This window comes from Falco rusticolus, chromosome Z (genome assembly GCF_015220075.1).
Source record: "Falco rusticolus isolate bFalRus1 chromosome Z, bFalRus1.pri, whole genome shotgun sequence".
NCBI lineage: Eukaryota > Metazoa > Chordata > Aves > Falconiformes > Falconidae > Falco > Falco rusticolus.
This window is the reverse complement of record NC_051210.1, coordinates 71,785,489-71,812,549: the sequence shown is the minus strand read 5'-3', so window position 1 is coordinate 71,812,549 and position 27,061 is coordinate 71,785,489. Positions and strand designations below refer to the sequence as shown.

Below are 27,061 nucleotides of genomic sequence, written 5' to 3'. Positions count from 1 at the left end.
ATAAATATGTCAACCAACCTTTGGGAGGAGAGGGAAACACTTCTAACTGCTTAAGCCGTGTTAGGCTTTTGTTAGCCACTGGACTGAATCAACCAGTGGCAAGTGTCTTGTGCCACTTCACAACAAATAAAAATAACGTCTGGTGTCTCATCTAACTGAATATGCCATTCAGTTTTGAACTGCTAGAATTTTGTGGTCAGACATTGTTGCTTCTCTTGCAATGAGTAGCAGCAGTTGCTATTTTGAGTTCACCTACACCAGTAAAATTTTTTATAGGCATCTGCTTGAGTAATGAGAACAGTCCCTTGGCTAATATATGAACATACTTGGTATTATGGAATTGAGGTGTGCCTGTGTGTTAGGATGACTTCATTCACACTTTTATACTAGTTGGCTGAGCTGCTGCTGTAGAGCAAAGGCTATGACATGCGTGATGCAACTAGATCTTGCTGTAGCAAGTCCACCCACTGTTATAAATTGCACTGGTTCATTTATTCCTTCATATCTATCCTTGATAACTCACTTATGCCTTTCCCCAAAACCAAGTGGAGTCTGAAAGTAATTGCTGTTTTGATACTGGTGCTGTCTACTGGCCTGAGACAAACTTGACCAGAAAGGATTTTTCAGATAACCTAAAATTTAGATATGCAACTCTTAAGAGCACAGTAGTCTAAATCTGTGACAGTCTGGTTTGCTCTGTTTTGAAGCCAAACTTGAAGGGCATAATTCAAAACAGTCAACAGGAGCTGTTCTATATTTTGTGCAAGATACAAGGAAATTTTACTTCTTTTTAGTTTCCAGAAGCTGCTCTCAGCTATAATTTGTGAGGAGGAGGAAGAGGAGGTGGTTTTAATTGGAATTAGTCTTATTTGTATCTCAATTTATAAGATACAGTAACTGCTTTTGGATTGAAGATAAGGGTAAAGTCAGCAGGGGTGGAGGGATTCTTTTTTCTCATCCCACTTCCTTTGTGTTTCTTTCTGGATTAAATCTTTAATTTGTTGTTTTTTAGACCTGAAGGTATCTTGGGGTAAGGAACAGTACTGTTCTCTGTAGTCTCACTGTTAGCATAAAAAAATAGGAAGAGAGGGAGGAGTAGGAATAAGTCTTCAAGGTGTGCCTGAGAAACAGGAGTTCCACAGACACTTCTTCTGCAGTAAGGCTGATAACAAAAAACTCTATGCTAGAATAGAGACCACGCAGGAAACTTCACTGATGTATCGAAGCTCTCTAGGCTGTTCTGAAGTAGCTGAATTGAAAGTGGGCACAATGGCTGATATTCATAAATATGTTTCTGTATCCCTGCTGTGGAGTTTTGCTTCAGTGCAATAACTATACCAATCTAGCACCCTCCTCCCACTTCTTTCATCTCTGCTCTTCTAGTCTTGAGGGTATCTGACCCTGTGGTGAGCCAGTTCAGGGACATAAAGTGATGGAAAATTACTTTTGTGGGGTGAGTTTTAGCTGGTTAACTCCCTGCTCTGTCTCACTGTAGGGTCGGCCCTGAGAGGAATGGTGAAAGTAGGAGGAGCAGCAGGACATCCCTTTCTGCAGTTGTTGCAAGGCTTTGCATTGTCAAATCACACCTTGAGATTATTGGCCTAAAAGCACAGGGGTGGGCGTGCCAGCACAGGAGTTGCAAGAACACAAGTAAATAAGCCTACTAATTCTGATATATAACAAAATCAATATAGTTCACAGCTGAGAGATGGGAGCATGACTCTTAGGTGGGAGAGTGCCTCCTCACTTCATGCTTTTGCTGCTCAGTTCCCTTGCACCTCACCTGATTCACTCTGTACGTGCAGGCAACTCCATTAACTGGAGGATTTTTTTTTCCTTGACACACTTAACAGCTGTGAAGTCTTTTCTTGCGGTGAATGTTGCCTGTGAACATGCGTATTTGGAGTGAATGAGATTTATCATTGTCACAAATGTGTATTGTTAAATTGTCATATATAGTTACAGGAGGAGGCTTGTAGACTAGAAATCTGTGAACAGTATGCCTAGGCGGGAGCAAATGCAGGGACTGGAAGCTAAGTAGTGGTTGTGCACACTTCAAGAGTCTGTAGGCAAAACAGAAATTGCACTTAAGTCTTGCCAAAGTGACTAGCCTCTTATGTCTGAGAAGCTGTATTTTCTCCACTTTTTCCTCAGGTCCCTATTATCAAACTCAAAACCTACTATTAGTAACATCTAAAAGCTGACAACCTAAGAGGATGAGTTGAATTGTTGCAAGAGACTATTACATGTAACACTTGAAAAAGTTGGTTTGGTAATTTTGGGAGCTACCACTTCAGAGCTTGAATTTGTTTATAAACTATCTGTTGTTTATTCATATGGTGGAGAGCGAGCATCTCTACCTAGTAAGACAGAAGACTTTCACTGGTTTTGCTTGGAAAAGCAGAGTTTGAAATAAACCTGTTAAAACAAAAACAATGCTACTAATATCTTACTAGACTTCTTACTAATACTTGAGATTGGAGTGTTTTCCGTAGTATCCAGTTATTGTGGCCTGACTTCAAAAGCGTCTTGAATCTTAACCGGGTGCATTAGGGGTGAGTGGATTTTCAAACAGGCAAAGATACTAAGCCTGTCTAAACATGTTTTGTCTGCTATGACAAGATGCTGATCAACTTTTTTAGGCACCTACACACATTTAAATCCCTAGATCCCTAGCTCTTTGATACTACGATGTTATAGGAACCTAGGTGATCTATTTAGGTAGATTTGTTTTTGTGTTCTTGTTACTCTAGAAAAGGCATATTGTGTGAAGGCTGTGATGGTGCTGGATTTTCATTCTCTGATTTTTATCTCTGGGCAAAACCTGAAAACTTTTAGGACCGTTTGAGTATTGAAGATCAGTTGAAAAACCTATCTTGCAATTTGGCAACAGACCAATTTTCTTCTAATTGCTAGCTTGTTGATTGGATAAGACAAAGATTAGAATTTACATTTTTTTCCAAATATATTCAATACTGAATGATTAAAATAGTAAAATAACTTTTAAAATTTAAAATTGGCTGTGCAGTTCAGCAGAAAAAGTAGCTATTGTCAAAAGCAGAGCCAAGACAGCCTGGGATTTCCCAATGCTAATTGCCAGCTCTAACTTCTGGTATTTCTCTAGTATTTCTGGAAATGCCTATTTGTTGTACTGTCATGCAGGGGTTGAAAAGTTTGCAGTTCTTATGTAAATTTCTGCTTTTTGGCCTGTGGTGTAGTCGTTGTTCCATAAATCTCAAAATGATGAGGCAGTTAGGTATGTTGTACTATAAAATCTCAAGTCTTAATCTAGCCACTATGCTAATTAAGGCTTGGCACTTCTTTTTAATGCCCAATGTTCTAAGTAGTAGGCTCCCGTTCAACAGTTTTTAAAGTATAAAAAGCTATGTGGAGGTCTGGAATGGAAAGATTGCTGGGATACATTCCACTGAAATCACTGTGCTCCCATGTGCTCTGGACTGCATGTGTGCAAGAACAAAATTTGGGTGGGACAACTTTAAAAGTTATAAAGCAGGATCTGCTTTAAACAGCTGTAAAATTACTGTATTCGCTGAATGCTACAATTAACCTAAAAAAGCAGCATGGGATTGTTGAAAATTGTACTACCCACTCTGTGTACATGTGCTGCTTTCTTTTAGAGTTCACTTTGGCTAAAAATAAATAGCAATGCTGTCTGACCACTTTACCCAATTATTGAGAAAATGAACTACTGAAACTTGCTTTTATTTAGTGTCCTTCTTTTATTGGGTGTTGAATTAAGTCAGCCTCAAACAAATTATCATGATTGTAGCTTTGCCTTGGTTTACTGTGTTCTTCAGTAATAATTTTTGATTCTACTATTTGGTGTGCAGGGAAAGACTTGATCTCTGGAATGTATGGATTGTCCTTAACCACCTCATCTTGGGAAAGGACTATTTAGCTTCCTCTTGTTCTTGAAAAGGTTCTCTGGCTTCTGCTTCTGCCTCCCTCTGTCACAGGAGTCAAGGGCTTCTACCCCATTGTCTGCTCCAGAGCTGCTTGGGTTCGTGCCTCCAGTTCTGGACAGCATAAGGCTGTGCTCTAGTGAGCTTGCTGTCCCAGCCAAGGCTCAAATGCTTTATGCAGGGAAGAAGTTAAACATGTTCCAAGTGCTATGGTATGTAGAGCAGGACCTGCTGTGTTTGCAGTCAGTTCAACATGAACCTCTTGCCATCAATTGGTGTCTTTTCTTCATTATTGACAATAGGAATGTGCTCAGAGTACTTCTAAGATTACCTTATTCAGATGAAGTGTAATTCTGCTGCACTTGAGCCATCTGTGAGCCATCTGTGAGGGGGGCAATATCAGCCCATAAGTTATGTAGCATCTCTTTTAATGGTGGAAGGAAAATATAATGGAGAAAGCAAGCAGAGACAGATAAGGGTAGGTGGAAAACAGAAGGGAAAAATAAAAGGTGTGAAGGCAAGGGGAGAGGGGGACAGTTGAAGCTGTAGGGTCAGAGTTACTATTTTGGTAAGTGCTCTGTGAGAATGAATAACTGGGCTCTTGGGGGATGGCTGCTGATCAGCTGTCTCTGGGTGGGAAGGTACATAGCTTTGGCAGGGTGTTTGAGGCTAGGTAACTTGCAGATATTCTAGAAACAACCTGAAGCATCTCCAGATAGTTGGGACAGAAAGGAGAGGGAGTAGGTTAAATGAGAACTGTGCTGTGGTGTTTGGAATTATGGTAGAGGAATCTGGGTTGGAGTTGGCTTGCTTTGAGTTATTTCCTAAAACAGGATTATAGTTGGAGTATAGCAGAGAATGTCATGGTTGGGTTCCCAGACAGTCTTTGTCAGTCTGTAGTAAAATGTTATTGTCAGTTGTAAATTCACGATTCCTTCCTCTGGTGCTAGTCCCATGTCTGTTAAGCGTGCAGTGTTCATCCACAAATTGAGTGGGTCACAGACAGTTGCAGTAGCGGTCCTAATCAGCCAGCCTTACAGTGTAGTTGCATGGCAAGTGCAATGCTATTAAATACTGTGTTTGAAGTCAGAAGCAGCTTTGGGGATGAATGAGTGTGAGGTCAGACCTGCAGGGCTGACCTTGCTCACTCATTTGTAGTTTCTCTGTCCTGTTGGTAGTACATTGCACTCATCTGGGCTCTGCTTTCCACACCCGTGTGTGTTGCAGAACCACTGCCATAAGGCAGTGACACAGCTCCTGCACTGCTTTCCTTTTGGCTTCTACCTCCACTCATGCTTGTGCTCCAAATTAGGTGAGGAATAATATCTCCCATTATTACTGGCCCTAGAGTCACATTCTTACCCACACAGAATGACATGGGTTTAATGATTCTTCTGTAAATATAGGTTGGGGAAAAGGAAAGGTGTCTCTTGTTCCCAGGTGCTGCGTGCCCAGGCCTGTCGACTGTGTTATCTTGGACTTCTTGCTTGCTCACCCATCTAAAGCTGGAGGAAGGATTGGAGGCTGCGTGAAAGGAAACATTGATTAGTCAGTGGTTGGCTACAAACACTGATCTGCCCTGCCAGCCTAAACAGTGCCTGGCAAACTGAATGCTTTGCATCTGTGTTTTGATCATGCCAAGAGGGCTGGTTTGGCCGTTCTCATGTGATCCCTCATTAAAAGGAATATATGTAAAGCATTTGCAAAGATGAAGAGGAACCCTCCCTTACAAAATTGTTTTAAATGGAGTTAAACCCTGTAGTATTATGGACAGCAATATACAAAATTGTAGTGGAGATGTGCAGAAGAACCCCAACTAGCCAGTTTGTTGACAGTTCATTACTAAATGAAATACCAGAATTAAGCAGCATGAAGTGGGGTGGGTAGGAAGAAGAAAGGCGAACTGGCATATACAAGCTGGAAAAAGTTAGCATTTTGAAATATATTTGTAACCAGAAAGGAATCTTTGTTGTGTAGAAACATTTCTTTTGTGTCCCTTTAAACAGAGCACAAAAGTTCAAAGGCCTGAGTTTGGCATAGTAGGGGAAAAGGCAATTGTGATTTTTTCATGTATTTGTTTATCTTCACTAAGATTTAAATGTAAAGTAAAATAAATTAAAAATACAATAAATGAGCAGTCTGTGTGTTCTTACTGTGGTACACGATACCCTCTCTTCCTTTTTGGCATTACTTGTGTCTAATCTGATTAAAAAAAAATATCTTTCCAGCTGTCACAGTTGTCAGTTAAAACTCATGTAAAGGAGAGGATTTAATGAATGGTCCAGTGTTTGAAGACTCTTGTCTTTACTAAGACCTAAAACCAATTTGCTGTAAATAGGTGCTGTAGCATTATCTAAAGACTGTAACATTCATATATTTTATTTTATTGAAGATTTGAGCCTTTTTCATCCTATTCTTGTATTTTGGGAGCCCATGAATGTTACAAGGAGGCAGCAAACTCCAAGGAGTTAAGCTGAAATAGATGTATTATTAGCCTTATTCCAGCAATATTTTCTAGCCCTATTCTGCAAGAAGCTGTTCTGATTAAGTCCAAGCAAATGCCCAGCATTAGGGACATGTCAAGCCCTTTGCTGCTCCTTTGCTTGTCACACTTGCATTTCCTTGAGGTTCATGCCATGCATGTTCTGAAAATCTGTGAAAGTCAAGTACAGAGGAGAATGAAGGTGTCAGTGGCTGTTCTTTTCAGGAAAGGGAGAGTCGTGGCAGTTAAACTGCCAGCACCTCATTGAAGGTACCTGTTGTTCAAAGGTCAAGTTACTGAAGCACTGCATGAGGCAGGCAGGTCAAAGGAATGAGAATGAAAAGGCCTTCCTCTACTGTAGTTGTATAAGAGTTGCTCTATTCTTTTCAACACAGCTGTAAGGAGGTTCTCTCTGTTGGCTGAAGGCAGATTTAGTGGACAAAGGGATGACTATGGGTGATGTTTGGGCTTGACCACTTTGTGTTGGCTACAGTGACTAAGGGAGTGTTTAAAAACTGCAGATCTATGTAGAAAAAAAACACAAATAGAAGGCTGAAAGCTAACAAAGTTTTTTGCTAGTGAGAAAAGCTATAATGCCACAGTGTCTGTCTTACTGTTAGGACAATTTATATGTATGCTGTAGCTCAGTGGTACAAGTGTTTTATGAACAACTGCTCAAGTTTTATTAACAGATGGTCATACTCTAATAAACTTCTGGAATATTACTGTTCAATGTATTGCTTTGTTGGGAATCGATGCAAGGCTAATAATTTGATCATTCATACGTGGCTGTACTTTGGTTGTGTAAATAGTCAAAACCTGACTGGCAAGGCTCTGAGCGACATGGTATAGTTGACTCTCCTTTGAGCAGACTAGACTCATCCAAACAGACCATTCTGTGATTCTGTATAAAGATTAATATCTTGAAAGACATCATGTAGGAAGATTGCAGTCATGCTGAAATATACAAAGAGCTTTTAAAAAATTATGGATATTTTATTCTAGGCTCTCAGCTGCCTGAAAAACCTTGAGGCTTATCCCCAGGAAAAGCTATGATGTTCTTGCCCATACAGTAGTATAGCTGCCTGGACTTCTGTAGTTGTTCTGACATGTGAAAAGCTATTTAATGAGCTCGTTTTCCTACCTATAGACCTGAACTATCTAGAAGTAGCTGCAGCCTTAAGCTTTTAAAAGTAGTTAACTTTGTGCCTAGGAAAGCCGTCATGGTTGAATGTCTTGTAACTACAGCTGCAGGGTGGCTTCATCTCTTAGACGTGCAGCTTGTATTAACATGTGTGTTGCCAAAGGTACTCCTTCTTTTCCTGTATTTTGCTTATTATATGAACTTCCTGTAAGTAAAGCTTTGTGTTGGACTTCATGTTAGTAAAGCCTTTGACAGTCTCCCACAGCATTCTCCTGGAGACAGTGGCTGCTCATGGCTTGTGTGGGTGTGCTCTGTGCTGGGTTAAAAGCTGGCTGGGTGGCCAGGCCTGAAGAGTGGTGGGGAATGGAGTTAACATCTGGCTGGCGGGTCCCCAGGGCCTCAGTACTGGAGCCAGTTCTGTTTCATATCTTAATCGACGATCTGGATGAGGGGACCGAGTGCCCCCTCACCAAGTTCACAGGTGACCCCCAGCTGGGGGGAGCGTTGATCTGCGGGAGGGCAGGAGGCTCTGCAGGGGGGTCTGGGCAGGCTGGAGCGATGGGCCCAGGCCAGTTGTGTGAGGGTCAACCAGGCTCAGTGCCGGGTCCTGCCCGTGGGTCACACCAGCCCCCGCAGCGCTGCGGGCTGGGGGCAGGGGGCTGGGAACTGCCTGGGGGGAAAGGGCCTGGGGGGGCTGGTCGGCAGCCGGCTGGGCATGAGCCCCCCGTGTGCCCAGGTGGCCAAGGAGGCCAGCAGCATCCTGGCTGGTGCCGGGAACAGCGTGGCCAGCAGGGCCAGGGCAGTGCTGTCCCCCTGCACTGGGCACTGGCGAGGCCGCCCCTCGACTCCTGTGTTCAGGTTGGGCCCCTCACTGCCAGGGGGACGCAGAGGGGCTGCAGCGTGTCCAGAGACGGGCAGGGGGCTGGTGCCGGGGCTGGGGCACAAGGCTGGTGGGGAGCGGCTGGGGGAACTGGGGGGGGTCAGCCTGGAGAGGAGGAGGCTCGGGGGCACCTTGTGGCTCCCTGCAGCTGCCTGACAGGAGGGTGTGGGCAGGGGGGTCGGTCTCTTCTCCCAGGTGACAAGTGACAGGGCAAGAGGAGACGGCCTCAGTCTGTGCCGGGGAGGTTTAGGTTGGGTGTTGGGAAAAACTTCTCCACCCAATGGCTGCCCAGGGAGGTGGTGGAATTGCCATCTTTGGAGGTGTTTAAAAAACACATAGGTGGGGAGCTTAGTGACATGGTTTATTGGTGGACTTGGCAGTCCTGGGTTAATGGTGGGACTTGATGATCTTGAAGGTCTTTTCCAACCTAAATGTTCTGATCCATACTTTACTTTGAAGTATCTTGAGGTGAGAACCTCTTTCAGTGCTGTTCTGGTGCAACACCTAACAGTAGTGCTACTTTATACTATTTGGGTTTTTGGGAGGTGACATAATAAGACTAGCAAAACATAACCTGAAACTTAAGCTAAATTTATTGCTCTACAGCTGTCTGAGGAGTCTCACTTCCCAAATATGCTGCATGTGCATGTCTCAGATGAGATACAGTTAACTGACCAGAACACTTGTATTGACTTGATGATGATGATAGAAGCAAAGGTGTTTTAATAACTTTGCAAACAATGTGGTTACCAATGCATATGTATGTCTGACATGCCTATTTTGCTCTGTTCGTGGGTGCGTACCTCTTCTCTTTCATCTTTGCTTCTTTGCTGTGTGTGGTGGAAATCTCTTAGAAATCTTGTAAACTTGGGTAATCTGTCTGCTCATCCAGAGACAGAAACAGTGCCCTTTGAAGTCAGAAGAAAGATTTCAGTCTGCTTGACTGAGCTTTGAATCAAGAACCAAAACCCAAATGCTGGCTCCGGGGAAACATGTGAGCTCCAGTGAGGCATGGATTTCCCATGAATCTGTCACAGAAATACACGTGGCTGTTGAGAATGCTCAGATTGGTAGATCATCTAACAGTGGCTCCTTTTTAGGATCTAGAGTGTATTGGGTGTTTCGTCGTGTTTTTTTTCCTTTTTTTTTTTTTCCTTTGGAGTACATGATTGCTTATGATACAATGTGATTCTGTTCAACAGGAACAATGGCAACCCTTCAGTGATCTTGTCCTTTTTGATATGTATTTCAGATATAATTATATATAATATATACAATCTATAATTTGTAGATGTACAAGAATTCAAAGTGAAACGCGCTGCTTGCGATGTACGTGAACTCAGGGATCTTCCAGGAAGTAAGCAATAGTCTGAGCTTATGGAGACTTAGTCAGTTTGCTGTTTGTGAGCAATTTTATTGCACACCTTGCAAACAGATTGCTGCATTTCAATATTAGAGGAAACTGCGTCATGCACAAGCACTTTATTAATCATTAATAAAAGCTATGTGGTAGGTCAGTGATGAGAAGAGGGTACACTGTCAGGTTCATGTCTTCAGTTGTTTTGCCGTTGTTGCTTCTTGTCAACATGTGCAAAATGGGGAAAGACATTGTGTAGTAATGCAATCAGGTTTGAAATTATAAATCTGGATATAGCCCTTTCAAGGGAAGTGAGGGGACTTGTTTGAAGACAGTGATTTGTGAATACATTTGTGAAGATGTAGAAGCTGTTTAATCTGTAAATGTTTACTTGATTTGGAGGTTGATTCTTAAAGAGGTCTTTGTAATGTCACAGAATCATGGAATATTTGGAGTTGGAAGGGACATTTAAAGATTATTTAGACCAACCCTCCTGCAATCAGCAGGGACATCTTCAACTAGATCAGGTTGCTCCAAGCCCTGTTCAACCTCACCTTGAATGTTTGCATGGATGGGGCACCTACCACCTCTCTCTGGGCAACCTGTTCCAGTTCTCCACCACCCTCACTGTAAAAAATGTCTTCCTTCTGTCTAGTTTAAATCTACCCTCTTATAGTTTAAAACCATTACCCTTTGTCCTATTGCAAGAGACCCTACTAAAAAGTCTGTCAGTCTGTCCCCATATTTCTTACAAGCCCCCTTTATGTACTGAAAGGCTGCAACAGGGTCTCCCTGGAGCTGCCTCTTCAGGAGAAACAACCTCAACTCTCTCCACCTGTCCTTATAGAAGAGGTGTTCCACCCCTTTGATCATTTTTGTGGCCTTCCTCTGGACCCACTCCAACAGGTCCATGTCTTTCCTGTGCTTAGGACTCCAGGGCTGGATACAGTACCCCAGGCAGGGTTTCATGAGAGCAAGAGTAGAGGGGAGAGTCACGTCCCTTGAGGTGCTTCTTTTGATGCATCCCAGGATATAGTTAGCTTTCTGGGTTGTGAGTGCACATTGCTGGCTCATGTCCAGCTTTTCATCCACCAGCACCCCCAAGTCCTCTTCTGCAGAGCTGCTCTCAATCCCTTCATCCCCTAGCCTGTATTGATACTGGGGGTTGCCCCGACCCAGGTACAGGACCTTGCACTTGGCCTTGTTGAACCTCATGAGATGCACGTGGGCCCACTTCTTGAGTGTGTCCAGGTCCCTCTGGATGGCATCCTGTCCCTTAGATGTGTCAACGGCACCATTTGGCTTGGTGTCATCTGCAAAACTGCTGAGGCTGCACTTGTTCCCACTGTCTATGTCATTGATAAAAATATTAAACGGGACTGGTCCCAGTATGGACCGCTGGGGGACACTACTCATCACTGATCTCCATCTGGACATAGAACCGTTGACCACTACTCTCTGGGTGCAACCATCCAGCCATATCTCTCCAATTTAGAGAGAAGGATGTTGTACAGGGCTGTGTGTTGACCACTTTATTTCTGTATGTTTATAGGGGAGGAAGCTGGATGCTTTTCTTTAATTCTTCTAGCTGTTGCTAAGGGAACGTGAACAGGATGTCATAGGCTTATGTGTCATGTAGTTGTTCCAGAAGGACTGCAACTTCCAGCTGTTTTGGAGAGTGTTAACTGCATTTACAGGCACAGTGATAGGATACTTAAGGGTGGGAATTTTGTGGATTTCTTTTTGCCCGCCTAGTTATGTTCCTGTCCCACTTCTCTTGGTACAAGCAGCCTGTTGCTCTCTGCTTTTGCTGGATTTGTCTCACAGCTGTCTCCCATGATGTGTCAAAAGTGTGGCAAGTACAACAAGCAGTGGGTGTGCATCCTTGCAGTTATGTTGGAATTGGTGTTGCAAACAGGACTATGCGTGTGTGAAGTGCTGTATGGCAAGAAGCTGCCCTAGGCTTTGTGTTGAGCAGCAACTTTTTCCAGTACTGAATACCACTTCTTAATGCATATGTTGTTTGCTTGTAAACTTGGAAGTTGCTGAGGGTGTTTTGATTTTGTTATTCGTAGTGTGGGTTCCTTGTTTGCAAGCCAGGTCTCGCTTCAGCTGGATTGCTGTGCTGGTTATTTAGCATGTTGTGCTCTCAGGAAGAAGGTTATGTTATCCATGTGTTTGTGAGGACCATCAGCTCAGATTAATGTCACAGCAAAAAGTTCTTGAAAAATTCCTGTTGTGTGCTTCAGCTATTTGCTTTTACTTGGATGATGGTAAGATGCATGAGGTCACATGAAGGCTGGATTTTTTAATGTTTGTGAGTAGTGTTGCTTTGCTTAAAGGATCATTTGAGGGAGAAAGCCCTTTATATTATATTTATATTACTTGCTTAATTGTAATATAGCAAAGGGATGTGGCAAACATGAGCAGTGTGTGTGGGCTACTGGGAAGTTTCTTCAGAGCTGTTGAAGGATGACCATCAGTTTCTGTTACATTGACTAGGACTTTGGGATAACGTATGGTATGATTTTTCTCATTTTTAAATGTGGATGCTTTCTCAGTCATTATGCATTAGGTGGAAAACATGAAACTTGCTTTATTTTTTTTTCTTTTAATTCAAGCTAGCTGGGGGAATTTGGGACTATCCTGTGGCCATAGAAGTTTTTTTCCGTGCTCTTCTCATTCACTAACTCTTTGCACAGTTTTGGGAAGATAAGCAGCTATGGTCTCTGTTTCAGCCTGTGAAAAACTTAGTATCTTAGTACTTTGTGTAGCTGTGCGGTGTTGTGGAAGGGAGAGCACCAAGTCAAATCTGAGATTTTCTGATACGAAATGGAAGAACATTAAGTGTTCTTCAGGGACCAGGAAGGTGAATGTAGTAAGTTAACATGTAGCTGAAATGTACTTGGCATTTTTTAGTGTTTTTCTTCTGGTAGCATAAGAATGTAAATGTTCTGCCATGGTGTATTTTTCCCAATCCCTACAAGGGAGTTTCCATGCCTGGAATTCAGATTTATAATCTTACCTTCCCACCCCCAGAAATGTATCCTGATACTTCAAGATTAAGGTTGAGTCACCTTGTAATTTATTCTTGAAATGCTAAGTTGCCTGTTTCCTGCAATGGTGATTTGGTTGTGTCTGTCTATAAACTAACAGAAAAAAGTCTGCTCTTTAGAAATTATACATAAATGTTACTTAATGACAGATTTCTTCCCGCTCTTCTGCAATAGCAAATCTTGCAGTCACTCCCCTCTGCCAGCTCCTGGGATAGCGCTCGGTTTAATAACTGCATTCAAAGCAACATTTCAATTTTCTTAGATTTATGTTTCTAACACTAACAGTTCTGTTTTTTCACTGGTCTGTAAATTACTTATATTGTGCTTAGTAGCTTCAGAATGTAGGATTGTTTCGGCGCTCTGTACATACAGCAAAGCCAATTATGAAATGATGTTCTTTGACATAAGAAAACAAATGAACCATTTTAAAGTAGCTTGTACATGCACTGAAGTGGCTGCAAACAAACTTAATGCAGTCTTATTTAGAGGGAGGGGAATGAATACTGTAAATATTACCACTGAAATTGATTTAAGCTTCTAGTAACTGCTCAACTGGTGCAGTAAAGGAAAGGTTAGAAGATTGGAAGAAGGACTCAGTCCCTCATCTTTCAATGCAAATTTCTGTGATCTTGTGCAGGAGCTTGTTATCCCACTTTCACATCTTTAAAATAAGGGAGAGGTGTGTAAGAATCTTTATATGGGGTAATTGTAGTGGATAGAAAAGTAATTCTGCAGTGTTTAAATATTGTGGAAACATGGAGGCTGCATAAATCCTCTTTAAGGAGAGACAATCAGTTTCTACCATGCCCAGTTTAACTTCTTTCTCAGCTTTATGTAGCTTGAGACCCCTCAGACTGTTTTGACTTTGGTATGTCTGCTGGTTGCTGTAAACTTCTGTCTCAGGAGTTTCCTGCTGTTTAAAGTCTGTGAGTAGTTAGCTGAGGTGTTGCTGGAGATTCCTAACCTTCCTTGCAGGGCACTTAAGTTTGTCCGAAATGTATGTGATAGGACTCCGTGAGGTTTATGGGGATGCTTCCATCAGTAAGACTGAGGAGTGATTTTAAATATGGAAGCTGTAAATGGCCCTGACGATGGTCTCCTTTAATGGACTTTTCTTAATAGTGACCTATGATCCTGGTGACAAAGTGCTCAGGACCTTGTAGGACCAGATCTTTCACATTTTAATAGCTTAGTTGTTTTCAGTAGGATTGCTCCCAGTTTTTGTTGATGCATGATCACAGTCTGACCTGGAACATGCCTCCTTCTCTGTTTTTGGTATGTGCGGGGGATTGTGGATGAATTGTCAGTTTTCACACACAGCTGAAAGGCATCTTCTTTTCAAGTATGTTTTAGTAATCCATAGTGATAAAGCAAAACAAGTAGGAAGGAATGTACTCTTGCTATATGCCATGATTGTAATGACCTCCTCTTTGAAATAAATCAGTTGTTTGTCAGAGGACTCATGTCTGCATAAGCACATGGCATTGCTGTAGACAGGAAGTGCCCTAGTCTGTTGACCTTGTCTCCCAGGGAAAATCAAAGCTATCATTAAATTAAAATAAAGAAAAGGAATAAGAAACCAACTCGTCTTAGGGGAAGACAGAGGCAATAATATGTATAAACTTTTTTATAGTTTATAAATGTGCAATCTGATATTGAGATTCCTTTTAAAACTTTTTTTATGCAGCTGAAAAGTGAGGTCAGATATATTTTCTTAGGGCTATATTACACTCCACAAGGGTGAACAGGAAATGGTTTAAAGGAATGCCAAGAAGCCCCTATTCCCTAACGAATTCCCTTGTCCTGTTTTAACCAGCTCTGTTTCGCATTGCATGCTTCAGCTGTTGTGAGCATTTCTGGGTTGAGACTAGGGGGAGGTTTCAGTGTGTTCTAAAGTTACATCATCCGAGTTCCTTTGCCTGCAATTTAAAGAAGAAAAGTGGCTGGATTTTAAATACAGCTATATACAGACCAGGTGTTGGGAAACTGAGATTTTGCTGTATGCATCTCTCATCTGTTAGAAGTGGCGGGAGTGCTGTCTTATTAACACTAGAAATGGGGATAATTCAATGTGATGAGAATATTCATGGCAATTTCCAATCATTACCGCTGTTTCAGGAGATTCCAACTTGAATTTATGCAGTACAATCCCTATTTATTCACTTTATTCCATTAATTCTAATTTTTCTGTTCTAGCTAGGTTTTTATTCCAGGCAGCTTTTTTTTCCCTTCAGGCCTCCTGCTGCAAAAGGAAGCAAGTCTAAGATTGAAAAATAACCCCAACGAAACAGCTTAAATATTGCCAAGTCCATGGTCTTACGCGCTATTAAAAACATAACAATTAACAGAATAACCAAACCCTGATTTCTCTGAAGTGTTTCTGTACAGTACACTCACTGAAATATTTAAGACTATGTTTATATCTGGCTTTGCTTGTCACCTTGAATATCCAGGTAAGGAACATCTCCTTGTAAAGATAAATTGGAAGTAAATATTTCAAAGAGCTGCAGGGGGAACAGCTTGCTCTCTGGAGGTGTAGTGACCTGTACACAACATGATCTTGGACTTCCTGATACTCATAGGTAAGGCAAGTCCCTTGCTCTAGAAAGTAACCTGCCCCGTAGAGGAGTGTCACCTCTTTCTGAGGCTTTGAACAGATTTAATGAACACTGTCCTAACACCTGACTTCTAGTCTAAAAGTTCATAAATCTTTTCATACCACATGTGGCTGTTACTAATGGTGTGTGTGATGGTTTTATCTATTGGCTTGTTAATAGAGCAACTCTTGCAAATATCTACAATGTTTGCTAGAGTGCTGCCACACTGAACATGCAAGGCTAAACCAGAAATGTACTAAATTCCTTCACAGAGTGTGATGTGTATTTTTTATAGCCTTGTCTTCTCATGAGTCATTTCAAACACATACACATAAGTGTAAGTTCCAAAACTAACCAACTGCTTATCTTAAAATATCCTTAAATAGTCACATTAGACATTATCCTGTGCTCTTTCAAACTTGGATATCAACCCAAGATGTCTGAAGTATGACAAAACTAGATAAGGTGACTAGTAGTATTAGTACACATTCATGAGCTTAAACTTAGTAATGTTTGGTGTCTGTCTTACTTAGAAGATGCAGTTGTAACTTCCGTAGCTGTTGAACACAGTGACTGGGCTTTCCGGAGTTCAGCAGCTTTGCTGACTGCCTAGCTTAAATAATCTCTTGTAACAGTGTTTACAGAACTCAAATATTTTCACAACAGTAACTACTGAAGAGGACTAGGAGCTCTGGTTATGAAATCCAACACCTATAATAATTAACACTGAAGGCTGCATGGGAGACATGCAGTATGCTAATAATCTGCAATTAGGACTGAGTGCTGCTACATGACATCAAAACCTTGGTTATTGAATACTGTAACTCAGGCATATGAGCAAGTAGAGGGTCTTCGCCAGTCTTTCTGATATTTGTAATTCTAGGCTGAATTGGCTTTTCATTGAATTAATCCTTATCATATGTGTGATTTGTTGCAGCTTTGGATTAAAAGTAAGGGTAGACTCAGAATCATAGAACTCCTGGTGTTACAACCTTCCCTCCCCCTGCATTTCTGTTCAGTTTTCTCTTTATTTCTGGGCTGTCTTGGTAGGGGAAGACCTTGAGAGGAGAGAGCCTACTGTTTTTCTTTCTATTTCAGGACTCCTCTGGCAAAGTCTGTTTGAGGGCCTTAGCTGGATCTTTTATACTGCTTGCCTCCCGCAGAGGTGGGGAGGTCACTTCAGTCTGCTTTTGTGGGAAAAGGGTTGGGACGTACAAGATCTTCTGCCACTGCTGAGCCCTGGAGAAAAGTTCTTGGTTGGAAGCAAAACATCTAACCTGCCCCCCACCCCCCCCACCCCCCCTAAAGCCCTAAAACACCACCCCCACCCCCACTAAAAAAAAAAGGAAAAGAAAATATCTATTGACATGAACCCTGAGTTTTATTTGAAATAGAAAAACATGAGCTTGCACTGACGTGAGTCATCATTGATGTTCTGTTCCTTGTTTTCAGCTGATAGTGGGTGGAGTTCTGAATTATTTCAAGCTAAACTAACTTCAGAAGATGCTAACTTGGGAGAGAGTTGCCATCAGCCTGGGCCTTCATTGTCCTACTGCAGCTTTGAGGATGTTTCTGGCATTTCTTTATGTGGCTTTTTCACACTGCCCTTGAGGCATTGTGCTTACCAGTAGATCTTAGTTGTTACTGCTATAATGAAAAGCATCATTGCTAAGCTATGCCTTCTTCCCTTTTTCCATATCCCTTTGCTGTTCCCTGCAAACTTATTATGTGTCTGTGCTGCAGAAAGCTAGTAGTGGGCCAGGATCTTGCTGTGCTTAGCAGTGTTATTTTTATTCTGTCTTCTTGCCCTTGCAGTTTGAGGGGTTCTTCTCTTACAAAGTTTCATTTGAAAATGAAAGCCACATTTCTCTCTCATAAAACACCAAATGCAGTTGATCATACCTAAAAGAGACACCATACTTGTTTGTGGAGCAGCAGGTAAACATAATTTGTGCTATGCAGGCTTGCTGAGCATTAATAAATACCAATCACGCAAGTTGATGAAAGGCACACATTATCTGTTTCTGGCAAGAATTATATTGCATCTAATTAGGCCCAACCTTAGAACACAGCATTTCATGAGGAAAGTTAATTACAATGTTCTTAGTCTTTGTTACAAGAATGCCTAGTGGTGAGGAAAATCAGCAGTTGATGTTAATTTGGGTTCTCTTACTTAATGGTTAACTGTCTCAGTCTTTTAGTATGTAGGCTTGCCAGACCTGCCATGCACTGCAGTTGCTGGGGAGAACATAATTTCAGCTGATGAGAATGACAGGGAGAGAATCTTATTTCCAGTAGTGGAAAGCACTATAGCATTCATGCAGTTCTTCATCTTCAGTGACTTGAGAGTGATTTTTTAAGGGAGTTAATAAACTGATTTCTTTTTGTATGCAAGATGATAGGGTGGAGTTCCTGTGGTTGGTGTTCAGGTCTCAAACGCATTCCTTTTGTGGTCTCGCTTACCTTCCTACTCTGTCCTCAAATCTAAACCCACTTTCCTAGTAAAAAGTCTACCCGATTTGTGTTGTAAATACGCCAACATATTCTGTAAAAGCTGTAAGAAAATAAAGTGACCCTATTAAGAAATACCATATGAGCATATTGCAATGTTTCTTGAGGTTAGGCAGTCAGTGTGAGATCTCTTAAATTTCACTTAAGTCCTTTGTGAGCAGTAGAACTAGCAAAGCCTGGCTTCCGTGAATGCTTGTTTTGTACTCCTCCTTCACCTCATCATAGTAGCTGTGGCTTTTCCACTCTGACCTTCAGTGTCTGCCCTTCCTGCTCTTTCTCTGACACATGTGTAAAGGCAGCTGTCTCCCATGTCCCTCAGTGTGGCTTCCAGGCATCAGGCAATGTCTGCTGGGGCAGTTCCAAATCGCTAAAGCTGGTAGTGCAGTTAGCTGTTCAGCATTTGACATCAAACAAAACAGCTAAGCTCATGCTGCAGCCTTTGGTGGAAGCACTGTATTATTCTTGTTGACATAATCACTGTTTTTCACAAAACTTGCCTGAGCTTATTTGTCTTGGAGACTGCTTCCTGGCTTTTGGTAATCTTGGAGTGGGTATACTGGTATAGAATGATTGCATAAATCTCTTGGTGGGGTGGGGAGGAGGGGTAGGAACTGACACCAAATTGAATGTTATTTCAAAGGAAGTAATTCTGGAAAAGGAACAGAACCCTCAAACCTGTATTGCTGAGTTGGCTAAAACTAGCCTTACCAAGGGCTATAGGCTCTTGTGACCCTTTGGTCACAAATACCAGTAGTGCTAACAGAAGGAAGGCTACCAGCTGGGACTGGTTTTTGAAGCTCACAATTTATATTCAGGAATAGGGATGTGGTTTCTCTCTGTGCTAAATAAACTTCTTAGAAGATCTGATTCCACTCTGTAAAATAGATGGAACTTTAAAAGTAGTGTTGCATTGAACTTGTTTAATAAAGCTACTTAGCATGCCTGTTCTGGAGAGTGTCTTCATCTCAGCCTGCATCTGGCTACACTTGCAGTTTGAGAATAAGCAAGGGTAGATTGTTTTCTTTAGTTAGCTTTTTGCAGTGGCAGTTTCAAATGTTGCTGGGGCCCTGAAATGTTAGGACAACTTGAACTCTGAAATGCATATAACTGCACGGTTTCTTGTAAAATAAATAGATCTCAACCTTTTGCTACGTTGCAGTATTATTTTTTCTACCTGACATTGTGCATGTTATGTTGATGCATGTTATGTAACTGCCCAAAGCGTACAGACATATTCTGTCACTATCATTGTTTTGAGGTCTTAAATAGTACACCTCTTACATCCTATATTTTGCTACTTTTACACTGTTGATGCAGACAAGAAATGAAAGAGTTAAATAGGGTATTCTGTCATTATCATAGTCGTGCTTTGTTGTATGATGTAAAATTTCCTGCTTCACTTTTCAGAGATGGAGATTATTGACTCATGTCTGAAGATCCAAGTGTCTCACACATGCATCAAATTGGGCAGCTTTCAGGAATGCTCTTTGCCTGGTGTCTACTCTGTCCAGGTTGCCGCCTCCTTCAACCCGTCAGAGCAGCAGAAGTTTTAGGGGAAAAACGTATTGAGATGCCTTATCTTGGGAGACATTGCCTAAAACCAGGCAGTGATTACACCACTTACATGCAAAATCTGCATGTTCTATATGGGAGGTGTGTAGCATTCTTGCTGGGTTCCTCAGGAGCTTTTCCCAAGAGCTTATTACCTGAACAAGATGCAGTAATCTAGTGAACAGTCAAGTTGTGCTACTCTATTAACAAGTCTCCCAGACTGATTCCTGCATCTTAGACAAATATGAGTGACGGATGGACAAATTCTGCAAAACAAATTCTCTTGAATAGCTTGGGGGATGCTCTTTCTGTGAGAATGAACTCTGGTCTTGTTTCCCTTCCTTTGGCTTCCCATCCATCTTCTGAAGGATCAGCAGTTAAAGATGTTCCACTACAGGGTATTGGCATTGATATTGTACAGATGCAGTGACTTTCATAATCTTTCTCTCTTAAGCACATACATGAGTCTTAAGCACAAAAAAGGATTGTTTAGAGAAGACAAACCAAAACAGTTGTGGGACTAGTTGCAAAGAGATTTCACACTCTTCTGTGGGAATGCGTTGGGACTTGTAGCAAAATGCATAACCACAATCTGCATAGCTTTGAGCAATAGAATACATTGTTGTGATACCATCTCATTTGAGCTGTGCTGTTTCTACTTGTGGTGTTTCAATAGTGCAGTTGTATTGTAGGCCTGGGATGCTCTCTGGGATGATATAGACCCTGTGATTGCAAATAGAGTCATCCGTGGCAGTGCAAAGGCTGGAGCCGGAAAGTATGTTCTAAAGCAAATCTTGAAAACTTGCTTTCAGTGGTAAAAACAGGACTTTGCAATGCTGCCATTTGTAACAAGCAGTCGGTGACCTCTTCATTAGTATACTTAAATGCCTGATGCAGGACACTACAAAGACCTTACTGCACAGACTCCTTTGTCTTTTCATTACTGGAAAGCTGAGTTGGGTTTGCAAGAAAAAACTCTGGTTCCCATTTTCATCTGAAATATGAACTCTGCTTTACATTCCTGACCCGTACCAAAGCTATTCCAAAAACATGCTTTTCTCCACCAAAGCAGCATGTGTTGAGTTATAATGGCCCATCCTGCAATGCAGACATTTAATTTTCAACAGGCATGAACTTCTGCAAGGGGGTGAAAGTTCAGGGTGAGGAGGGGGGAGGCTAACTCAGAAAATATGAACAGAAATATGCTCCTTTCCCAACCCCCTTTAGAGCATTCTCACTAAAAGAAATTAAAACCAGAAAGACTTTTAAAACAATTTTTATCTTGAGAAGAACTTGATGCCTGTTTGAGGTTTTGGAATGTAAGGCATGAATTAAATACCTTCTCAGGTTTGTGTACAACTTCACAGTATTTAGATAGTGGGGGGAAAATACACCTTTTTTTGAGGCTAAAATTAGGTCTGTAATTATGTATAATAAGCAAAGATAACTGTCTTGCTTAGTCTTTTGGCATTTTGGTCTAGAGGAAGGGGAGCCTTCTGCCATCAGTGTTTTCCATTGGAAATACTGACATTCTTCATGCTTTGTTAAGCATGTTGTCTGCAAGTTGTGTGCATGTTGTGGAGCTGGTTAATTTCAGCTCCTGCTCTATGTGTTGCTCACTGCACTCTGGCTCTATTCCAAGCAGAAGCTGAGCCATTTGCCTAATGGGATATGAAGTCCATGCTGGTGCGATCTGGTTACAGCTTTCTGTAGCTCAGGGATCGAGCAGCCTTAGAGGTAGCTGCTGTAGTAATAGAGGTACAAATTGTGGTGTACTTCTGAAAAAACTTCAGGGTAGAGAGTTTGAGGGGCAAATTAGGTGTGAGTAGCTGAAGAGTTTAAATTGTGGTGATGGTTGGATCATTGTAGAGTGTTAGAAACCTGTGCTTGCCTTCCCCAGAGATGAGCATCCATTTTTTGGAAAAGCATATCCACCTTGATGTACATGTTACTGGAATAATGCTATGTGTCATTAGAGCAGTAGAGTTGGCATGTGTCACTTCTTATACATCCTCAGGGAGTCTTATGAAGCAGGAGGGTGTTATGTATACTAACATAATAGGGAACGCATCTTTGTTGAAAGGATCTAGAAGTCCTGTTTGACAACATTGCGTACAGAATTAAAGCAAGGCAGTGGAGCTGTCTGTTTTCCTAGAGTCTGATTTATGCAGGAATTCATTTCTGACAGAAGATTCCTTTGCTGTTAAAAAAAAAAAAGTGCAAGTACCTCATGTTTTGATTTGTGAGTAGGTGAGCTGAGTAGATGCAGTGAGAAAAGGCAGAAACTTAAATTTGTATCAATGTTTGTGCCTTTCATCAGAAATGCTAGTAGGAGGAAATTGTAAAATCGATGCAAGGAATTCTAAACAAATGATGCTTTCCTTGTCCTGACCACCCTGTAGCTTCTGTTGACCTTGTTACTCTGGCTTATTGATCGTCCCTGAGATGTACAGGGATGCATGTACCTTAGTACTGCGTGAAGTTTGTGCTCAGTCTCCCTGTGGCAGTTTCAAAATATACATGTGGAAATGTGTGCCTTTTTTTTTTTTTAATTGAGTGGTTATAAATTTCCCTTTCTCCTATCTGTGTTCATAGAGTGACTATAGAGTGGATGCTTTGAAAAAAATTAATCTTTTTAGATTTTTGAAGACTACTTGTGGCTGACCCAGCTGTATGGAATACAGGTACAGATAATACAGCTAAGTCTAGCTGATTGTGAAACAGGTTGCCATGATAACATGCTCCATCCTCCCACTTAAACAGTTAAGGAAACTGGAATGCTTTAACCATGCAAATCAGATAAATTGTACTCTTTGAATGGATTCTTTGCCTTTTTTTTCAGCTGTTGGTACAAGAAATGCCCTTTTGTGCTGTCTTCAGAAACAGAACAAAAGTATTCTTGAATACTGTGCATCATCGTATATGGGCTGAGCTCCTTTTTCATAGCTCTCTCCAGTTCTCATGTGACTGTTCATTTCGGGGCTCCACTGTATTTCCCAGATACAAATGATTTCAGGCTCAGATTAGAGGGAGTGATTTCAAGATGAGTCTGCTGTTCTATTATTTTAAAAATAAACATGAATATTTGTCCCACGCATTTTCCTAAATGCCAGCTCTCTCCGTCCCTGAGATTGTATTAAACCAGTGAAATAATTGGTATATTTTCTACATTGGTTGGGGAGAAAACCTACTTAGATTAATATTTTCAGTATGATACGTACTTGTTATCTGTATAATCCATAACAAAAGCAAATAAACAAAACATCGCCTTTGTGAGTAGTAGGATCCTATTGAACTATGATGTTAAAACACCCATAGGTGTTAAAACACCCTAGGTATACTAGGATCTGGACATAATTATTTTCTCTTTTATGTTGAAATTCTAGCTATGCTGGGAGTGTAGTTTAAGTACTAACTACTTTGTTGTTTGTTTTGTGTCATGTTTTGTTGAAGTGTATAGAAATTGACTGACTGTATCCAACAGAGAGATGCATTTTGGTAAAATGCATCTTGTGAGTTCTGCCAGAGCTGCCTGGGAGTGGTCTCCAAGGTAACCAGGCTTTTCCCAGCATAACTCAATAGCTCTGTCAAAAATAAGTGCTGGTTGTGGCTGCCTTAGTGCAGAAGCTAGAAACTAATCATTTTTTATTGGACACAAGTAATTAGTGCTCTCCTTATGGACCAGTGTTTTATGTAGAGATCATTCATGTGAGACAGGCTGTGTCACCTCTCTGAAAGGGTTCAGAGTTCAGTCCCAAGCTCCCAGAGGTGGAAGAGACCACATGTTGAATGAAGCATGTTCCAGCTTCTGGGGTTGAGAGTAAATCTTTCTGTGCTTGTCTCCCTAGCGATTTCTCCTTCAGCCAACTAAAAACCAGTATTGGCTTCCCCTGGTGGGAGGTGCATAAGCAGACAGTGAAAGATATAATGAAACTTGAAGGACTTACATGCTTTTTTTTTTTTTTTTGGTCAGACTAAATAAATCCTTCTTAAACATAATAATTTTTTATGGCTTAAAATAATTAAAATCTTGCACTAAAACACCTTACTTTTCTAGGTCTACTGAAATGCATGGATTTTTTTAAAATTGCCTTTTTATTGTGTTGCAGTCTCATGCAAACAACATACGGATCATAAACATTGAAGTATGTTGTTTTGGACTTTACAATGAAATTCTATCGTTTCAGTTTGCCTAATATGATGTCTCTTAAAATAGCAGTGGCATGACTGGTTATAGTGTTTGCAGTAACTCGGAGCACGTATAGTGTGTCAGGATGTATGGAGCGTGTTGATAAAGCTCAGTGAGACTGGCTGTCATCCACTTTCCACTTCAGTTTTCCTGTTTAACATTAAATGTTTGGAAAACTTCTTGCATAGGCATAGAAATAAGAGTGACGCATTCTGAAGTTAAACAAAACTAAGGAAGTGGCTAGCTCCTCGTGAAGCTTAATATTAATCTAAAACTTCTAATTTATTTTCAAATAGTGTAATATTCTTAAAGCGTTTTACATTTGCCAAAATGTTTGTTGCTTTCATTAAACAACACCCCAAAACCAAAACAACAAACCAAATGCAAAAACCCCACACCAAAACAGAACCCCAAAACAAAACTGAATTGGAATAGCTGAATTATCTGTCCCCACATTTATACCTGATGTTCTTTGCTTGAATTTCCAGTGCAAAAAGCTAGTGTGTAAAAGCCTTCCAACTCTCTGACACACCATGGAGGCTGCAGGTCACCTTCCTGCAGTTGTGAAGCCTTGGCCCAGTGTTTGATGTCTTGTGCCATCGATGGCATTTGTGCTAAAAGAAAGTGACACTGGAGATGCTCAGCCTGTAGTGAGCATAACAGCCCAGTTTATTTAAAGGGGAGCACAGTAAAACCAGTTCATTGGCTGGGCAGGCATTCAGCAAGAAGCCTGAGGCAACGGTTGTGTCAGGGACTGGGTACAAAGCCTTGGACAGCTGCAGCACAGAGGTTTAATTTATAGTGACATCGCAGAGTGTGTGCCAAAACTTTCCTCACTCCTAGGGAAACACTTTCTAGTGCATAATCGTTCAGCCTTGTAGAGTTCTTTGGAGATGCTGAGGAGTATTTTGTTTTTTGGGGTTTTTTTTCTCAAGCAGACAGTGGTGTTCTGTGGTGAGATTGTGGAGGACTTTCCTGTTCATGCTTCACTATAATTTCTGTAGTCACTGCAGTAATATTACTCCCATATTTTGCTAATTGCAGTATCTTCACTGTAACCTTTTCTGGAAAAGTAAAGTGAAATCAACCTCCTGTTCTTAGCTTAGTCAGTCTCTTCCCATTCAAGCAGCATACTAGGCCAAAAATCTTTAAAACTTGATCCCTCAGAAGTAAGTGCAGGGCTGTTGTGAAATACGATGTGATGTTTTCCGAATAGAAGTCCTTGATTTTTTGATACTTTTTTTTAGTGAAGTGCAAGGTTTTTGAAGAATAAAACAAAACTAATATGTGGTAGCTGATACTTCACCAGTTTTAAAAAAATATATTTTTTTTTTGCTAGCATGCAACCCAGGTTCTTGAGAGCTTTCTTTTCAAATCCATACTTAGGTACATAAACAAGATATTTAACTTTCAAAATGGCCGATTCAACAAAGAGTTCACTATTTCTATAGTGGGATATACATGATATAAAATATACTTAATGCAGGACATGATAGTCCACTGAAGTTGTATCCTTCAATAGTAAAGATGTGTCCTCAGCCTCTGTCAGAACGACGGTTTTGTCTGTCCTTAGGTTTTGTTCAAACCCTCAATTAGTGTGGCTGTAGCCTGTTGCTGGTTTAGACTTAAACCTTTAATTTGAGTTATCATTAAAAGCTTTTGCCAGAAGATTGTAGGAAGTGGTGGCTGGGGTACAAGAATACCGTACAATCAAAAGTATTCTAGCTTTCTGCCTGAGTGGTTAAGGCAGCATAGCCAAATCTGGTGGCTTTGAACCATTTTTGTTCAGCAGTCATGTAAAAAATGTTGGGCTGGTGATACGGAGCTGGCCTGTTGAGTCCAAGACTACTGTCTTGCTTTTCTTAATTGCCTTTGGATACTTGAGAAGGAGCTAAAAGATTACTAGGGATCTATAGCATACAGGTTGCTTGAGCACAAGGACTCCTTTCTTAGGAATATGCTTGTTGGTGAGGTGAAACACAGATGTGGGGTAGCAATGCTGGTTTTTTTCTTTCTACTTTATATCTTCCTACTGAAGAATAGCAGTGTCATCATGTGTGGTTAGCAGCTAAGACAGCGTTTCTAGCGTGACCTGGTGCCTGTCAGGCTGTATGTACACCACTATGTCAATGATTTCTGTTCTGCAGAGCAGGAGAGGGAATAGGAGCTGTGGTATAAAAAGCACCAGGGCTGAACAGATTTCTGTTAAGAACAGAGCAGTCAGATTGACAGTCCCTGGTCTTTTGATTCCGGTAGTGCCTTTCAGTGCATATCTAGGGAAGAGCAACCACTGAGCAAGTGTGTATGACAATTCTCCATAATACTTTCATACCTGATGACTGTTTTCAGCTCATGCAGTTTCCTGAACGTGGAAATTGATTCCTTGTGGTTTGAATGAATCTCTCTTCCAAATCTCTATTGAAACTTTCTACCTAATATGTTATCTGTCCCTCCTTGAACCCACATAAACTTGTGTCCACAACATCCTTTCGAAGGAATTCCACAAGTCTACTATCGACTTCCTTTGGTTTGGTTTTGACTTGGTTCCGCTTTCAGGTGATGGTCCCTTACTGTGCTGGATAAGGCACTGAATGGCTCATCACTGTCCATCTGCCCCATATTATTATTGTTTTTTGTCAATTTTGTATCCCTCTTAACTTTCCTGTTTTGAGGCTGAAGCACCCTAGCCTATTCATTCTTCATGTGGATGCTGGTTTGGATCATCTTTGTGCTTCTGAAACTTTTCCAGCTCTAATGCCATTTTAGAGAAAGAGACCAATATTGCACATTGGTGAACAGCTTGAATGTATAGTGTGTGTAGTTATTCTGTTTTCTTCTTTATGCTTTAACTGATGATTGGTGACACTTTGATTTCATATGGATTGGACTGGGAGTTGGGAAACACTGATGCTTTTTCCCAGCTCACTTATGTAGTCACTTGGCTTGTTGGTTTCTGCTGCTTCTCTAAATTTTTACATTGATGTGGTTAAGTGTGCATGCTCTTATGGAAAAGAATACTCGGTGTGTGCTCTTTTAGTGGCTGTTGGGGCCCTGTCTTTATTGAGGAGTGAGGTATTATTACGTAGGGAATTGTAACATGGTGGTTTTAGAAAGGCTTTGGAGCAGTTATATCTCAGTCCATTCCCAGTAATCTTACCTTGCTAGTTTTATCACTGTGAGAAATGAAACTCTTGCTGCTTGTCATTTTTCCTTTTCTTGCTGGAATCAATCTGTTTTTCTGGTAGCCTGACTTCAGTTGTGGGTGGCTTTAAACTACCTAAAATAAAAAGTAGAGGTATTTTATAGAACTGTTAGACCTTACATGTTTAGTTAAGGTATCTGTGCGTACCTTCTTAAATGGCACCCTGAAC

At 41.1% G+C, this 27,061-nt stretch overlaps 1 protein-coding gene across 3 annotated transcripts in view; it reads left to right on the top strand.

Annotated features, from left to right (window-relative positions):
• RAI14 (retinoic acid induced 14) overlaps positions 1-27,061 on the top strand; it is an 87,302-nt gene that overhangs the window by 11,378 nt on the left and 48,863 nt on the right. The window contains exon 1 of one of the 3 annotated variants that reach the window (XM_037372822.1): positions 26,423-26,503. The exons of the other annotated variants lie outside the window; for them this stretch is intronic. Within the exon in view, the coding sequence (XP_037228719.1) occupies positions 26,495-26,503 (9 nt within the window). The 5' untranslated portion in view covers positions 26,423-26,494. Of the gene's footprint in view, positions 1-26,422; positions 26,504-27,061 lie in introns of those variants that run through there. 3 annotated transcript variants of the gene reach the window in all.